The 17,854-nt window shown below is 51.4% G+C and overlaps 1 protein-coding gene across 9 annotated transcripts in view; it reads left to right on the top strand.

Annotated features, from left to right (window-relative positions):
- The window catches only part of TK2 (thymidine kinase 2), a 43,775-nt gene that overhangs the window by 15,786 nt on the left and 10,135 nt on the right, over window positions 1-17,854 (top strand). For 3 of the 9 annotated variants that reach the window (XM_070612052.1, XM_070612059.1, XM_008509579.2), the window contains exons 7-10: window positions 5,163-5,251; window positions 5,850-5,929; window positions 8,137-8,217; window positions 9,366-11,184. In XM_070612052.1, coding sequence (XP_070468153.1) covers window positions 5,163-5,251; window positions 5,850-5,929; window positions 8,137-8,217; window positions 9,366-9,464 — 349 coding nt within the window. In that variant the 3' untranslated portion in view covers window positions 9,465-11,184. Of the gene's footprint in view, window positions 1-5,162; window positions 5,252-5,849; window positions 5,930-8,136; window positions 8,222-8,625; window positions 11,185-17,854 lie in introns of those variants that run through there. The other 6 variants (XM_070612053.1, XM_070612054.1, XM_070612055.1 and 3 more) reach the window with 5 other exon arrangements.

Raw genomic sequence — 17,854 nt, 5'->3', positions numbered from 1 at the left:
CTCTCAGCCACATGCCCCAGAGTCCCCAGGATCAGGAGGCAGAGAACCAAGGGAGGGGCACTGAGAAGTCCCTTCCCAGTGCAGGTGACTGTCCTGTGAACTGGCCCAGGTCATCTCTGTTCCGGAAGTCAGGGCGTTTGCACAGGTGGCTAAGGAGCAGGTCGGGGCCGTGGACAGGAGCTGCATTTATGGCCCGGTTCTTCACACTCCCCTGCTTTGAACTGTCAAGGCAGCTTTGAGGTAGGTCCTGTTGGGCAGATGAGGAACTGAGAAGGGGTTAGTAGTCCCCTGCTCCTTCCTGATGGGGCGGGAAACTGATGGGTGAGCTGCCTTGTGCTCTGCTGTGTGGGGCGGAGGTAACGAGGCGGTGGCGAGAGACATCTAGATTTCTCTCATTCAGGCCAGAGGCTTCAGGCCTGTTGGAGCCCCCAGGTGCTGGCTCAGGGGAGTCAGGCCTCTGACTCTTCCCCCAGGCCTTACAGTCGGCTTCTCCCACAGGTCACTGCGTATCTTGTTAACATGCAGATGCTGCTTCACTGAGTCCAGGATGGGGCCCGGGAGCCTGCATTTCCAACAGGCCCCCCCCTCCTTCCTGCTGGCGGGGGATCACTCTTGGAAGGGCAGGCCTCAGAAGAAGCCCACAGCCAGATGGCCCGCAAGGAGCCCTCTGTCCCAACACCTGGCCCTTTCCCCCTGGAGTTTTGTCCCCATGGCTTCCTTGCGGCCTCACCTGGGCCTTTGGGGTCATGAGAGCAAGAGCCCAGCCCTGTGCGTTGTCTTTGGGGCCAGGCGGCCCACCCTGGTGATCTTCACGGGCAGGCTTTCCTTTTTCCTGCACCGCCTGTGGTTTCTTCGTTTCACGTTTGTTGCTTCAGGTTCTGGTTGTTGGAGTTTTGTTGTTGTCTTTGTTTTGAGGGTCTTGGGTTTATTCCTACCTAGGTCAGGAGTGGGGCAGTGTAAAAAGTGTTTTTGGCTGGAGCTAAAGAAGTGACGGGTGGGAGGAAGAATAGAATGTGGCCTGTCTTTGTGTCACCCTCGTGACAGCTCCAGCTTCTCTCGAGGCAGTGGGTCATCCACAGTGAAGGGTTATTGAGAAAGTAGATGTTTTGAGAGGTTTGTGCTCCCCAAAAATACAGGTTACCATTACTTTGAGCCTAAACCAAAAGAAACCTAGAACTGAGTTTGGCTGGGTCCTTTGCCTGTACCTAGAATAGGATGTTTTGGTTTCCACCTGTGGGGACTTCAGCTGGGTAGTAGAAACCACAGACGGCACATGTGAGGTGTTAGCTGCTGCCTGGGAGCTCGTGTGTGGACAGCTCTGTCATCAGGCAGGGGGCGAGTTGCTGCTGCCCCTTCAGTGTTGGGGTTGGTCCTTTCATCTTTCTCTGAAGCCCTTGCAACCTGGGTCTCGAATCTGGGGTCCCAGGTGGAAAGGACTGCTACAGACATGGCGCTGCTTCTGCAGCTGCAGGCTCGGGGGCCCAGAAAAGCCCACAGACTGGAGCTCTGCATCCCCAAAGCAAAATTTCTCAAAAGGCGTTCTTGCCTATGGGGCCTAGAACAAGTGAGGAGTTCCCCCTGGGAGAGACTGCCTCTTCCGGCCCCCGCCCCAGTGAGTGTGGGGGGTTTGAGATTGCTGAAGAGGAAGATTCTGGTTACACAGTCTCCTTAAAGAAAAGAACATTTGAGGTGTGGGCACTTGGCTGATGTAGAAAGCTGAAGGTGGTGAGCAAAACTACACAGCTAACGTGGCCTCGCAGGCAATTGTGTGGCCTGAATCCCGTGGGCTGAATAATTGAACCACGAAGGTTTTGCAAGATCATGTGGTTGGCGTTTTCTAAGAACAGAAGTGAGGAAACTGGGTGGGGCCCGGCTGGGGAGGTGACATGCTGACTCACCTGGGGCTGGTGGTCGGGGACACTGATTAAGACCCTGCATTTGGGACAATAGGCAGGTCCTCCTACCTCCCTGACTGGCCCTGGGGCTTGGACTCCTCCCTCGCTCTGGTCCAGACCGGGGATTCGTGGCCTGGGTCGTGGGCCTGAGAGCTGTGGCTTTGCTTGAGCTGAGACCAAAGAGACACTGGACGTGATCCAGCACAGTCCCCTCAGTTGACAAGCCATGGAGGGTGAGTGATGCAACAGACAGTATATGGGTCCGGGGGCCACGGAGAGCCAGGCTTGACTCCCTGCTCAGACCGAGTCGAACTTAGTGTCTCTGGGCGTCAGTTTTCCTCATCTATAAATTGGGACCAAAATCGACCTCACAAGGTCTTGTGAAAAGAAAAGAAAAGAATGTATACGAGGTGGCTGGCATTTGCGTGTGAGATTTCTGTGCTGGCCTGTTATGTGCAAGCTGGGGGCTCTCTGGGCCTCAGGGGGAAGTGGCAGCATACTGTGCCAAACAAAACAGTCAGCAGGATTCATGTGGACCCAAGCCCTCAATTTTGCCACCCTGGGATAAGGGGGAGGCACTGTGACCCTCTCAGTCCACTGTCGGTGAGACATGAGGCTGGGTTTTCTGTATAGAGGTGCCACCGTCTGTGTGTTCCGTGGAAATAAAAGCAGTGGCTTGTCAGTGGTGCTGGGAGCCTCATTCGCAAGCCAGACCCTGGAGGAACTGGGAGGAGTTCCTGGGTGGAAAACCACAGATGCGGAGCAAGCAGCACCTGCTGCCTGACATCCCTGAGAATCGTGGACACCTGGCTTCTGTATCCTCACTCAGCTCAGCCAGTGGCCAGTTGTCCCGGATTCCCCTGCACCTTCCAGCACATCACTGCCGTAGTCTTGGAAGGGGTTTTCTGCGGGTCTGCCTACCGACCCTGCCCTCGGGGAGGCTGCCCCAGAGCACTGTCCCCATGGAGGCCCTCTTCAGAGGAGCATCGGAAAGGGAGGTCTTGCCTCCTCTGTCTGCTCTCAGCCCCGGGTGGGGGAAGCCAGCATGGGCTGGGAGGAGGTGATGGGAGGCCCCTGAGCCACCCAGGAGGTGTCCTGAGACCACCTGGAGACAATTTCCAGGGGAGCAGTGGCTCTCAGGCCCCAGAGACCCCCGCAGGTGTGAGCCCCCTCTGCATATCTCCGTGTACCTCCATGCACACGTGACGCTTTTCTGTGGTGGTAGTTGGTAGGGTTTTGGTTAACACTGTGCTACGTGTGGCCTGAACTCTGGCTCGGTTCTGTGGTCATAGCTATGGGGATCCTCCCAGCTCTGGGATTTGACAGAATCTCTCTTGAGTTGTGCAGATACACGTGGAGTCCTCCAAGAGCAAAGTCTGACATCTGGCTGTGGCTTGGGAACACGGGAGACTGTTTGGGGCAGCTTTCCCTCTGCGCTGCTCACTGGCTCACCATCCTGAGTTGCCTGTGTGTCCTGTGTCCTTGGGCTGTGTGTTTGGTGGAGAAGAGGAAGGGCTGATCTGCACCTTCCTTTTTGCAAATCCTTATTCCCTTGGAGTCACGTTTGTTCTGGAGAACAAGATAGTTTGTTTCCCAGAGAAGGAAAACGTGTTGAGAGAGTGATTTGGTTTCTTGAACGTCAGATACTCTCAGCTACAACTAGCTGAAGCCCAACTCAGTGTAGCCTGAACAATGAGGTAGTTACTGGCTCTCTTAACTAGGGGCTTTGGGGTTGCTTTCATTTGGTGGTTCTGGCCCTTTTTCTCTGTGTTTTCTTACTCTGTCTTGTTCGTGGCTTCAGTATGATTCCCTCATGGTGACAAATGGCTGTGGCAGTGCCAGCTTCTTGCCTCCCTCCGTGCCCATCCCTGCCCACCTCCTCCCACCAGGTAGGAGTCAGTTCACAGCACCTGGCAGGGGGCCGGCTCTGGGCCACCCCTCCACTGGGCTCTTCCCCTGCCCCCTTTCTTTAGTCAACAATCAGGAGTCCGCCTCGGCACACAGCTCAGTCCATATCGCCCCGTAGCCAGTCTCACCAAACCCAGTTCTCAGAAGATCCAAGATGGTACCCAGGATGGGTAATTCCTCTCCTGGGCCCTTGAAGTTCACTCAGCTGTGGATGGACTTGTTTCCTCCATCTGCTGCCCTTCCTTCTGTCCCCTTCCTGTTTGTTTCCTCCTGGGATTGAGGAAGCCCGCAGGAGTCAGGGATGGACGCCAGGTCTCTCTTCACTCTTTGGCCCTTTCTTTATTTCTTCCTTCCTTTATTTTTCAGATAACACTTTCAATACATAGTAATGTCCCCCCCTCACTTGATTGGAGAACTAATATGTTGTTCAATTGTGGAAAGTACAGAAAGGTGTAAAAAAAAAAAAAGAATAAAAGTCTCCCATGGTCCTAAAGCTCAAAGAAAAGTACTGTTAACATTTTGGGGTTTTTCTTCCAGTGTTTTTTCAAAATGTGTGAGTGAATACTCTTGAAAATATGGTTGGGTCATACTATCTACGCAGATTTATAGCCTGCTGTTTTCATTGAACATTAGATTATAAGCATTTTCCATGTCATTAAAAATTATTTTACAATGTCATCTTTCAGTTACTGCATGGTTTTCTGTTATATAGATGTACCAAGATTTAGTTTTTGTGTTTTTTGTGTTTTTTTTGCTGGGAAGGATTCCTTCTGAGCTAACACCTGTGCCAGTCCTCCTCTCTCTTTTGTATGTGGGACAGCACCACAGCATGGCTGTGCGTGGAGCAGGTCTGCGCCCAGGATCTGAACTCGCAAACCTGGGCCACCAAAGCAGAGCTGTGGAGCTTTAACCACTCGGCCGTGGGGCCAGGCCCACGACTTAGTTTTTAATTATTTTAAACAGTGCTACAGTGGTATCCATGGTCATTTCACAGAATAAGTTTCCAGAGGTGAAATTGGTTTGCTGCTCCGCCTCCCAACCTGAGCACTGTCCCTGTTCTCAGGGAACGGCCTTCAAAGCCCCTTTCTCTGCTTGGAGTTGAGATCCAGATGAGTTCTCCCACCGGGCAGTGCCGTGCCGCTTGGTGCGTTTATACCATACCCCGTCCCCAGGCAGTGGAAGGTCGGAGGTGTTTAGGGTCCTGGCATCACTGCTCGTCCAATATCATGTGGATCACACCAGGCCTCGGTGCCCTTGGCCATGCCCTTTCAATGAAAGCCATCCCCAGGTCCTTTTGGGGAATGGCATATCCCAGAAGCTTTCTTATAGGCGAACAAACCTTTACAACTCTCACTGCAGCGGGAAGATGCCTGAAGTGGACTATGTGGTTCTGTCGGAGTGGTTTGACTGGATCGTGAGGAACATTGATGTGTCTGTCGATTTGATAGGTGAGCCTCCCCTTCCCAGCCTCCCTCCCTGCCTCCCGCCCCTGGGCCCAGCGAGGGTGTGCTTGTCCAGGCCCCCAGCCAGCAGGTAGTCACCTTAACCACCTGTGATTGGCTCCCCACAGTAGTTCAGCTTTCTCCCTAAAGTCAGGCAGAATTTGGGGCTTCTTGTCCCTCCTGGAGAAGCACCCTGGCCTTCCTCAAGCTGCTCTCTCCTGGGTCCATTTTGATTTGGTGGGTTTTCTAGTTTGTAAGGGAGAGAGGAGGGCCAGAACCTGGACACTTCTTGAGACCCGCTGTGTGCAGGCCCTGTGCTAAGCTCTGTCTGTGTGTGGAGGCTCATTCAGACTCACAGCGACCCCATGGGGCTGGTGACATGGAAAGGGAATCAAAGTCAGGATATGAGGGTCAAGGTGCCTGTCAGGCCACGTAGCTGGTCAGTGGTCAAGCTGCGAGCTGACCCTGGTCTGTGGCTCCTGCTCAGAGCTGCTGGCAGATGTCTCTCCCCACGCCTTGCCCACACCTTCCTTCCCCTCTCTGTGGCTTTCGCTTCCAAGCCAGGAACAGAGTGCTTAGAGCTACGAATTGTTTTCAATCTCAGTTTACCTTCGGACCACTCCTGAGACTTGTTACCAGAGGTTAAAGATGCGATGCAGGGAAGAGGAGAAGGTCATTCCGCTGGTAAGAGCGCCCTTTAACTCGGTTAGAGATGAAGTGGGAGACCACCTCTGCCCCAGCCCGGCCCCACCCTCCTTGAGATCCTTGTGCAGTCACAGAGAGAGAAACAGGAAGTGAGCATATCAGAGGGCAAGCTCTGACTTCCTCTGTGGCTGGAGACCCCTGGCGATGTCCAGCTCTGCTTCGCTTCCCGTGTTCCTGACCTCGTGCTCTGCACCCTCCCCTCCTCCCCATCCAGTCCAGGGGTCACCAGGGCTTGTCCGGTTCACCTCCTGAAGGCTGCTCCCCTCTCTGCCCTTCTCTGGATCTTGCTAGAATGTCCCCTTGTGCTCCCTGCTGCATCCCCAGTGCTTAGCACAGTGCCTGGCTCAGAGGTGGCCCCCACGAGCGTTTGCCCAGTGCTTCCCCCTACTGGGTTCTGGCTCAGGGCCACGTCCACTCGTCGAGACTGTTGTAATCGGCCTGGACTGCTCTCCTCGCCCTGGTCTCACTCCCCACAGCCCCCTCCAAAGTCTGGCCTGCACTCTGCTGCTTGGCTGATGTTTCTAATACAGAAAAACACTCAGGCAATTTCCTAGCCAAAAACCCTTCAGTGCCTCACTGCTGCCTAGGATAAAGTCCCCCTGTTGTAGCATGCTGTACCAGATCCTGCATGACTGGCTTTATCTCCTTCTGCTTGCTTTCACACTCGGGCCAAAAAGAATTAGTTGTGGCTACACACACACATATACACACTCACGCACCATGGAGTTACCCAAATGTGCCTTTGCGTAGTGGGTTCTTTTGCCTTCTGAGTTCAGCTCAGATGTCACCTCCTCCAGGCAGCCTTCCCTGACCTCCCTCCATTTTGCTTCCCTAGCCCCTGGGCTTACTATGATCACAGCCCTTAGGACAAACATACTAAAACTGTTTGTTTATCCATTCATTCCCCATCCCTCGCTAAACTGAGCTTTTTAAGATGAGATCTCATTCCTTCAGTGTCCCTGGCATGTGTCCCAGGGCCTGGCACCTAGGAGTTTCTCAGTTAATATTGACCTGAATGTCCCATGTGAGAAGCTGCCCCTGGAAGGACATAGGCAGAGGCCGGGCAAGCATTTACTGGGATGTCATGGGGTACTGAGCTCCAGATGGGCTGGATTGGGGGCCCTGGAAGGCCTGTCCAGCTCCTGAAGGCCTGCCCAGCCTGGTTTGCCTGGGCACCAGCATGGGAGATTCCCGCTGTGAAGGCCTGGGCCTTGCTCTTGGCAGCGCCTTTGAAATCCTGGAGACAGGAGTGGTTGAAGGAAGGGCACAGTGGAGCGGGGCCAGACCGTGCTGTGATGGGGCCCGGCAGCTCTGTGGGAGACCCAGATGTTCTGAAGAAATGCCAGGCTGGAGTCCCTCCAAGCCATTATCTAAGCCACTGTCTTAGCGGTTCTGACAAGGCCTACAGGACACATCTCTCTGTTGTGGCTGAGGGAGAACTCGATGGTGGATGAGAAGGCAGCAGTGCGGTTTATGCTTACAGCTGCTGGGCTGGCGAGTACAGTACCCCTGGAGGGGGTGTCCCTGGGTGGCCAAGAGCACCTTGGTCTGTGCATGGGAGAGCATGCCATCCACTCCTGTCTGGCACAGAGGCACGAGTGGCTGGGGGGTGTGTCTGGGCCTCTTTTCTCCTGGGTTCCACCTTGTTGAGCTTTCTGAAGTCGGTGGTCTTTATGGTCTTGAGGATTCCTAGGTTGCAAGTTGTCTGGTGGGCTGGAAGCAGCGCGAGTGGGGCTTCTAGGCCATGGGGGTCACAGTCCTCTTGTTGGGAAGGACAGAGGGGAGGGTTCAGAGGCGGCCCAGGGCTGGGACACCTGGCCAGGGAATGGCCATGGACACTCCACCCCCCGTGAAGGAACTAGTGGCCCTGCTGCTGGGGAAGTGGCAGTAAATGAGAGGAGCCGGGCAGGAGGGTGCGTCTGAAGCAGCAGCGGAGCAGAGTGCACCCAAGGGATGAGACGCGTGGCCGGAGTGATGCTTCTGACCGTTGCAGTGCATGGGCTGGCCAGTGGGGTGCGCAGCCGTGTTTGTCACCGGCCGCCTGAGCCAGGTCGGCTGTCCCAGGCTCCTTTGTGCAAGCTGCTGCCCCATGGACTGACATTTGTCCCACCTGCCTGAGCCCCTTGCTGGGAGAGGATTGCTCCCCTTCGCACTCCCGACGTGCATGTGTGTGTGTTTCCCGGCAGGAGTACCTGGATGCAATTCACCACCTCTACGAAGAGTGGCTCATCAAAGGAGGCCTTTTCCCCGTCACGGCCCCTGTTCTGGTAAGTCCCCCTGACAGGGCAGGAGACTTTTCTAGAAGGAAGAGTGACCTGGGGAATGTCATCCACTCTCAGTCTGGGGAAGGGCCGAGTCCTTTGGAGAATTTAGAAAAAGGAAGCTGGGAGGGGGAAGGGTCTCTTTGTCTCTCACGGTCCCCATTCTGGACTGAGTCCCAGAGTGAGTCGGACAGGTCTGAGAGAAGGCAGGCTGTCCCAGTGTCATTACAACAGTGACCACAGTAGCATCTCACTTATCCAGCATCATCAGTAAAGGAGTGTTCCAGATGACTGAAGCCTCTAGACCTGAGTTTTGGCTTTAACCATTTGGGATGGTGGCCTTTCTGACATGACCGTCCCTTCTTCAGTGGATGGCAGGCACAGAGCCTCACGCACCTTTTCTTGGTGACCCAGGGCATCTGAAGGAGCAGGCGGTGCTGTTCTGGGCTGTCACACAGTGATGCCCTTAGGAGGTGCTGAGGTGTGTAGGACTGTTTGCCCCAGACTACTAATGCCTTTGAGTTCCTGTGTGTGCTTTCTGGTGACCCTCCCTTTTGCTGACGCTCACCATTTCTCACTGTGTTGATGTGTCTGCTCCACTCATGCTTCCCCACTTCCTGGTCGCCTCCTTTTCCGATTTGTTGCTGCCAAATTTCTTTAGGCAGGCAGATGGGTCCCTAAGACCCGTCTGCACACAGTGAAACGTGCATACGGTGCAGGATCTGCAGGAGGGCCAGGCACAAACTGTTGTGCGTGGCCTTGGGGACATCTGTTTGGGCTGCTCAAACACCTTGGCTCTTCCAGGCAGTGAGGTTGCTGGAAAGTGAGATATTACTGTAGTGGGTTTTTAAAGAAGTAAAGTCTTTTTTTCCCCTCATTACAGAAAAGTGGACGATATAAAATGATGAGAAAAAACGTCATTTGTGAGCTCACTGCAGGGACCACTGTAATGGATTCTTAAGTGAGAATAGAGTGGAGCATGTAGATTGACCTAGAACTGTTTGGCCCTGACCTCCCTTTTCGTCTGCCTGTGACCTTGGGCTTCTCTGCCTCTCCCTGCCTCATCTGCCTGCCTCCATCTCTCTCTTCGTCTGTGAAGAGAGGGTGATGTTGGGGTCAGGTGCAGCCCTGTGACCCGTATGTTTAATTTCCAGGTGATCGAGGCTGACCACAACATGCAGACAATGTTAGAACTCTTTGAACACAACCGGGACCGAATATTAACTCCAGAGAATTGGAAGCATGGTCCGTAGGACAGGAAAGATCCTGCCAGAAAAATGCCCGCTGTTGCCCAGTTAGCTATTAGGAGCAATTTAGAAAAATCCACTCTCGGGAGGGCTTTATATATGGCCAGATTTGTTTTCCTAATGGTCCTTTCTCCTTTGCCAGTGTCTTTATCCTGAGTTTCTGGCACTTGTGGGTAAATGACAAATGGCACCAATGGGTTTGCTGTGCCCTTTGGTGTTCACAGCCTTGTATTCTCCCTGGGGCCTCTCCTCGTGGTTTCCCACTGCTGGGTCCCTCTAATGAAGGGAAGAGCCGTCTGACATTATGCTGGGCTCATGGTCTCTAACCTTTCAGACCACCCAGGAGGGCGAGGTTAGTGGTCTTACATCCCAGGGGAGGAAGTTGAAGCTCAGAGGGGCTGAGGGACTCCTCAGGGTCACACAGCCAGTAACAGTGTAGTCAGCACCATTCAGACTTTTGGTGACCCCAGAGCGTTCTCTTGCCCCAGGCTGCCTCAGCCTGAGAGCCCTGCCTTCCGCTGCTGGAGACCCTTGCGTCTGCGTGGGGAGAGCCAGGGGTGCTTGGAGCCACTAGCATCATTTTCTCATTATTTGAGCAGTTCTTGAGGACAGTTGGCATTTCTAGATGTTTACAAAATTGTGCTGTGTTTGGCTCGAGGCCAGCGTTTAGTAGTGTCCCAGCATAAGGCTGCTGCAGCTTGTACCACCCCATCATCTAGACTTCCACGTCCTTGGGAGAATCACGCTCTGGCTCCTGAGTGGTGCTCGGTCTCCTCGGTGACAAAGGTCCTGCTTGAGCTGCTGCCACTTCCACGTCAGGGAAATGACTGCGGGCACCTGGCTGGCCTGCCCAGTGCCAGCTGGGGCATGGGCCACCGGGCCTGGTTCTGGGGCTCCCTCACTTGTGGCTTTGTGCGAGGAGCTTCACCTTTGGAATTACTGAGAGACACAAGTAGCCTTCATTCTTTTTGAAATGTTTTCCATCTAAGGGGACACCTTGGGCCATAGAACATGAAACCATCTTTATTGACGTGGAAAATATCGTAGCTTTGCTCAGCTGCAACAATGCATTGAAGGCACAGCTGTCTCTTGAGTCAAGTAGGAAGCAAGAGAAAGGAAGCACGTTCTCTCTGGGGACAGTCTGGACAGGAAAGTCGGGGCTTGCCAGCAAAGGCTTCTGATGTTTTGGAGGCAGGCGGGGAGAGCTTCAAGAAGACTGGCTGCGCACACCGGAGAGGGTCGACTGTGAAGTCTGGGGGGACAGGCCTCAGCCCCTCCCGAGCAGCGGTTGCTGTAGCTGAAGGTTGGAAGGCCTGGTCCCCGCCTCCGCGTGACTCTAGCACCTGTGCTTGCAACAGTCTGCTGCTCAATAGTGACAGGTGCCCCTGGTGGTCCAGTCCCAGAGCGAGTGCTAAGAGGGCAAGCACTCTGGCTCCCGGCCCTGCCTGTCTGGACCAATTCTTGGGACATGTCGGCAGGATGAGGGGCAGCAGCCCAGCGTGGGGGCTGTGTCTCTCAGCTCACTGTCAGTGATGGACCAGAAACCTGGGGGAGGCGAGACCTTCTGCAACCGGGTATGGTGACAGGCCGGGGCTGTCTTTGGGAATTTGTAAGTGAAAGTCCAGGATTTTCCCCACAGCTCATTTTGAACATCTGTTTCAGGGGTAATGTGATTTTTTAAAAAAAAAGTCTTGTTCTGTTGTAGCCAATAAATCCTTCACCTAAATTTTGAAGTGCTTAATTTTGGAGTGCTTCCTCAGCCAGTGGTTTTAGCTCCTTGCAGCAGCCTTTTGCCAGTAGGATAATGTGTTTTTATTTTTTAAACACCATGTTTCCTAACATGGGAGGTGTGGGTCCAAAAGGGCTCACCATCGTTCCATGCTGGTGTCATGGAGAGGATGCTGTGTGTATCTGCAGTGGCCGGGCCTGGTTGCAAACATCTCCCAGCCCAAAGATGTCACATGAAATGGCTGGAGTCCAGCTCGCACGAGGGTCGCTTTCCCCATACAGCAGGCTGGGCTGGTCGCAGCAGGGGTCACAGAGCAGTTAAGAACACTGCTGCAAGTGGGCAGGAGAAGGGGAGATGGCACATAGTGGGCACAGGGCCTAGTTCTTCGAGCAGAGGGAGGCACTCCCCAGGGACTCCCAGGAATGGCCGGGAGGAGCAAGGGGCGGGGGCTGGCATGCCTGGATTGCCAGGCAGGGCAAGCCAGGGCAATAACATTCCAGATCTGCTGGTATCGCCCCGTTCTTACCCTGAGGCGGGGTTCCGTAGGGCGTAAAGTGAGTACGCCCCAGAGCTGCCTCAGCTGCTTTAACTTTTGCTAATTTTCAAAAAAATCTTTTCTTATACATTTTCTTTCAGTCATCATTTTTAGTGAGATCATTCCAATTTACATTTAAGCTTTTTAATTTTACATTTATAATACATGATTAGAACCATTCAGAAATATTTCATGTGCCTGGTGATTAAAAAAAAATGAGATAGAAGGGTATCTCTTTCACATAAAAGAAGTGCAGTCCAGGGCTGGTGTGGCGGCCCTGAGGCCGTCAGGATCCAGGGCTCTTTCTGCTTTTCTGTTCCGAGTTGGACATCCTGGTTCGTGGCTTCCTTGCTCCAGGGGCCTCACTGTGCGAGATGGCACTGGAGCTCCCCCTCTAGCTGATGTTGGCATGAGGACATACTTTCCCTCATTCACACTTTAATTCAAGTCACAACTTTGCAAGGCATAACTAAGATAAGCTGGAAGCTTCTAACAGGACTTGGCTAGAGGCCTTGGAGGTGGAGGAAAGGCAAGAGGGAAGTTGACGCCCACAGGCTGGACCACAAAATCTGGCTTCAGTGCTGCTGTGCCCCCTGGGCCCCACCTCTCCATCTCTTCTGCCCTCATGTCACATCCTCTTCGCCGCCTGGTACTGCTGTGTCCTCAGCTCAGCCTGCTTCCCGTGGGCTTCACTCGCCCTGGGCCGAGCCCTGTGAGGGCAGAGACCACCGGTCTGATCACTCCCATGGCTTGGCTCTCCGGAGGCCCTCACTAACTGTGGACCCTGGGAAATGATGTCACCAGTCTGCTTTTCCTTTTCCCTTTCTCTTCCTTCCCCCTTTCATTTCCACTTGGGCCCTTCTCCGAGATGAGGAGTGAGTGTCCCCTGCCCAGGGAATCAGTCAGAGACCCTTCCTGGGACTCCCACAAACTCCCGCCGTCAGACCTGGGGAAGGACTGAGGTATTGACAACTGTGAGAGCAGGTAGATGTTCCCAAAACCTGTCTACACCTGGGTCGTGTTGACTCTGGACTACCTCATCTTCCTAGAGCCCTGGGGCCAGATGGAGGCGCTCACTTCAAATGCTCACTATCTGTGGAATGAGTGACGTCTATCCACTTGGCCTCTCCACCCTGAAGAGTTAGTTATTAAGATAATTGACGAGCTCTTGGCAATGTCAGCCCTCCATTATTGAGAATCTAATAATAATATCTCACCCCGTGCCTCTGGGCCTCCACAGTGGCTTACTCACCGAAGCCCTCAGGGGCACTGGCACGCGGCTTTCTTTTCCTAATAGCCCCAAGCCCACCGCTCCCCTAAGGCTGGAGTGACTCTGTGTTCCTCCAGTTTATATAAGATGGTAAACTCAGCAAAAGCTGTCATTAAAAAGAAGCTAGGAGAAAGCTAATCTTGTAGAATCCAGAATAGGTTTCAGCATTTACTGCTGTCTTGAGTTTCTGCACTTCTTAGCTTTTCTTAGACTGGGCTCCCTGGAACACAGGTGTCCTGGGAGATGATAATAGGTGTTCTGAGAAAAGAGGGTGTAGTAGCCCAGGGAATTTGGGAACCACCACCTGGGTACTCTCTGAGATGCACAAGGTTAGTCTAATTAAAGTGCTGTGGTAAAACCTGTGTTTAAGCCAGGGCCGTCCCAAACTCGATTGACAGTAGAATCCCCCTTTGGGGAATATCTGTAACAGTCTCCAGAAGCGCTAGTGTTTCTTGGAACTCACATTGGGAAGCACTGTTTTAGGGGCCTGCAGCTGCTGCTGACCCCCAGCTCTGGTGCCCTAGGGGATTCTTGAGCTCATGGTTCTCCAGCTGCAGAACATCTGGATCCCCTGGTGGACGCATTAAAACACAGATCCCAGAGTTTCTAATTCAGCAGGTCTGGGGCGGGCCTGAGAATTTGTTTTCTAGCAACTTCCCAGGTGATGATGAGGCTGCTGGTCCAGGGACTACCCTTTGAGAACCACCTGTCTAGATTCACGCTTTCTAGAATTGGACATCCAGGAGTTCAAAGAAACATTGGCACATTCTTGAACCTCTCCTGAGCATTGGTTATCTTATCTTATCAAATGGAGCATTGCTCGCTTCTCAAGTCTGCAAGGATAACTGACCTGGCATGTGGAGGGGACCGGGTCAGGGCCTGGTATGCAGCAAGTGCCCCATAAACGTTAGTTCAGCTGAGGTACCCGGGAAGACTGGGCCGTGATACAGTTAGTGGTCTTAGTACTCGGGTAACCACAGTAACAGGCACTTTCCATCAGAGACGTAACCAGGGGACCCTCTTGACTGACCCGTTTAGTAGGAACTGGTCCCAGGCCTGGTGGAGGCTGACTTGGGATTGCACCTCTGAAATGTACCTCATGGCCTTTCTGGGATAACAGAGCATGGGGCAAGCAGTTGGACTTCCTTTTCTTTTTAAAAATGTTCCCATTCTCACGGGGACTCTAGATCTATGATATGAGAGGGAGGGCCAGGAGAGACACAGCTGCTTCTCAGGCTGTGGGGACTGACTCCTCTTCTTGTTCCAGTGAGGCCCTGGAGTTCCTTACACAACGAACTGATGGTTTTCTAATCTGTTGTCTCTTTTCTTGGCAGACCTCCCTCTCCCTGGGCCCAGGTGACCTCTCACACACACTTTCCCTAATGCGCAGAGCAGATTTCTCTGTAGCCAGGGTTGGATAGATCTTGGCAGCTCCAGGCTCATCTTAGGAAATGCCCAGAAAAGTGAGCAGTGATCAATTGCTAAGTTTTAAAGAACCTTACGTTTTGGGATCCACTGGGTTTGTGGGTGGGGCTTGGGCTTTGGGGTCAGAACATGGGCTGGGATCCCCATGTCCCTGGTTATTGGCTGCGAGACCTTGGACAAGTCACCTCACTTCTCTGGTCCTATTTCTTCCTCCCCGAACACTGGGGTTCTGTTTTCTCCCTCACAGGGAGAGGGGCTGCACAGACTCGGAAGGGGTGAGTTAGATGAATGATGAATGTAGAGGCTCTAGAGCAGAGCCTGGCTATTTCCTGCTCCTTTGAACCCCTTCCACCTCTCTGTAATTGGCCAGAGAGGTGACCAGACTCTCTCGCACCTTCCTGGAGGGGGAAGCTGTTGGTCTGCTGCTCCAAGCTGGGGCAGTGGAGATCCCACATTTTCCTTTTATAATATGCTTCTTCATCAGGGTTGTGGGGGGAATATTATTTCAGCATCCTTGACAGCCATTTGCTTACCCTGGAGTCCCAGGCAATTTGTAAGCAGGCCTCTATTCTCTCCCTGTCTTCTGACAGCGTTTGCCATGCGTCAACCCTGTGCCAGGCTCTGTACTAGGTGCTAGGACAGAACAGACAGGGACCCTCCCCTCGTGGAGCATGCAGTTCAGCTCCCATAGCTGCCCCCATCCTGAAATATCCCTGAGAACACCCACACTGAGGCAGGAGGACACCAGCAGCCTCGGCACTCCCTTCTGCTGGGGTAGAGAAGTAACTCTAATACAATAATGTATCCCAAAGACTCAATGATAAAAGTAACACAGTAACATTTCAGTGAAGTAGGAGAATGAAGAATTAACATACACAAATAATAAACAGAGGTGAGAATGGTAGCGAAAATCCCATTTACAATGGTAACAAGATGAAACACTTTAGAATAAATTTAATAAGAAATGTGCAAAACCATACAAGAAAAATGTTAAAACACTCCTAAAAGACACTGAATAAGACCTGAACAAATGTAAGGACATCCCATTCTTGGATAGGATGATTCAACATTATCAAGATGTCTGTTCACCCTAAGTTAAATTGCAAGTTTAATACAATCCCGATAGAAACATCACAGTCTATTTTATGGAGATAGACCCATTCTACTAAAGTTCACATAGAAAAACAAACATGCAGAAATAACCAGGAAACCACTGAAAAAGAAAAAGTACGGTAGAGGACCAGCCTTACCAGACATTAAAACATACTGTAAAACATCTGTAATGAAAACAGTGTGGCACTGGTGCATGCATAGACCAACAGACCAGTGGAATCAAGTAGAGAGCCCAGAAATAGACGTAAGTGCCTGTGGGAACTTAGTGTATGATAAAGGTGGCATCTCAGATCATTGGGGTAGGATAGACCTTTTAATAAATGGTGCTAGATGACTGGATAGCCATTTGGAAAAAAGTAGAAGTAGATCAATGTCTCACACCGTACCCCAGAATAAACTCCGAATGGTTAGGGATCCAGAAGTAAAAGTGAAACTGTACAAGTACTAGAAGAAAACATGGATGAATTCTTTTTTAAAAGCTTGATGTAGGAGAAACTTTCTATGATTCGAAATCCAGGAGTAATAACAGATTAGTGAATGCGACTAAGTAAAAATTTAAAAATTTATATGATAAAATACACTATAAAATTGACAAACTGGGAGAAAGTATTCACAACATATATTCACAAAGAGCTAATATCCCTGAATAACCATGAAGAATTTTTAAAAAGTGAAGAACAAAGGACCAAAAATCCAATAGAAAAATGAGAAAAAGATGTGAGCAGACAATTTACAAAAAAGATATAAAAATGGCCCTAAAACATATGAAAAATACTCAGATTCACTAGCAGGAATGCAAATGCTGTGGTCTGAATATTTGTTTCTTCCCCCAAATTCATATGTTGAAAACCTAATGCCCAAGGTGATGGTATTAGGTGGGCCTTTGGGAGGTGATTGGTCGTAAGGGTGGAGCCCTCGTGAATGGGATTAATGCTCTTGTTAAAGAGGCCCCATGGAGCTCCCTCACCTCTTCCACCACATGAGGACACAGCAAGAAGTCGGCAGTCTGCAACCTGCAAGAGGGCCTTCCCTGGAACCCAGCCATGCTGGCACCATGATCTTGGAGTTCCAGCCTCCAGAACCGTGAGAAATAAATTTCTGTTTATAAGCCACACAGTAGCAGCCCTAATGGACTAAGCAAATTAAAAGGACACTGAGATACCATTTCTCACCTACCAGACTGACAACAAAACAAAACAAAACACATTCTGTTGGATAAGACTGGGGGGAAACAAGCACTCTCATATACTGCTGGTGGCAGTGCAAGTTTGTACAACCCTTCTGGAGAGAAATTTGATGACACCTAACAAACTGCATCTATACCTACATCGCAATCCAGCAATCCCACTTCCAGGAGCTAATATACACTTTCTAGAATATGAAAATATCTATGCTCAGGATTATTTGTTGCAGCATTATTTGTACTTGCAAAATATTGGAAACAAAGACCCATACATAAGAAAGTGGTTAAATAAACTATGGTATATCCACATGATGGAGTAGTATGCAGCTGTAAACAAGATTGAGGAAGAGTGCTCTGAACAGATATACAATTTCCAGGACATCATATTGCATGTTAGCTGAAAAAAAGCAATGTCCAAATGAGTATCTACAGTATGCTACCCTTTATATAAGAAAGGAGAGACATAAGAAAATACACATGGGGCCAGCCCTGTGGTGCAGTGGTTAAGTTTGCACATTCTGTTTCGGTGGCCTGGGGTTCGCTGGTTCGGATCCCGGGTGCGGACATGGCACCACTTGGCAAGCCATGCTGTGGCAGATGTCCCACATATAAAATAGAGGAAGATGGGCACGGATGTTAGCTCAGGGCCAGTCTTCCTCAGCAAAAACAGGAGGATTGATGGCAGATGTTAGCTCAGGGCTAATCTTCCTCAAAAAAAAAAAAAAAATACGCAGATGCAAAGGAAGCACAGGAAGGATAACCCAGACGCTAAATACATTGTTGGGAAAAGGCTGGAAAGAAAAGAGGAAAGGGCTTGGGGTTGCAGGGGTGAGAAGGGAGTGACATTTCTGTGAGTGTATCTTTTTGTGTATAACTCTGACTCTCAGAACCGAGTAATATTTCACGTTACCCCCCCAAATGAATGAACAATTAAGATCAACCAGGATGTAGGGGGTACAGAAAGTAGAATGCCAGCACTTACAGATGAACCCCGCAGTATCTCAGTGAATAACAACCATACTGGAAGGGATGAGAAAGGAAATAACTCACCGAAGTCACCGTGCAAAACAGTCCCTTGACTGATAGAGGAAGAGTAAAGGCAACAATTACTCTCATAAAGGCTGCAACATAGTTTTAGAAG

The sequence above is a fragment of the Equus przewalskii genome, chromosome 3, assembly GCF_037783145.1.
Source record: "Equus przewalskii isolate Varuska chromosome 3, EquPr2, whole genome shotgun sequence".
In the NCBI taxonomy this organism is placed as follows: Eukaryota; Metazoa; Chordata; class Mammalia; order Perissodactyla; family Equidae; genus Equus; species Equus przewalskii.
Note: the sequence above shows the minus strand (reverse complement) of the source record. Positions and strands in the feature narration are given on the sequence as shown.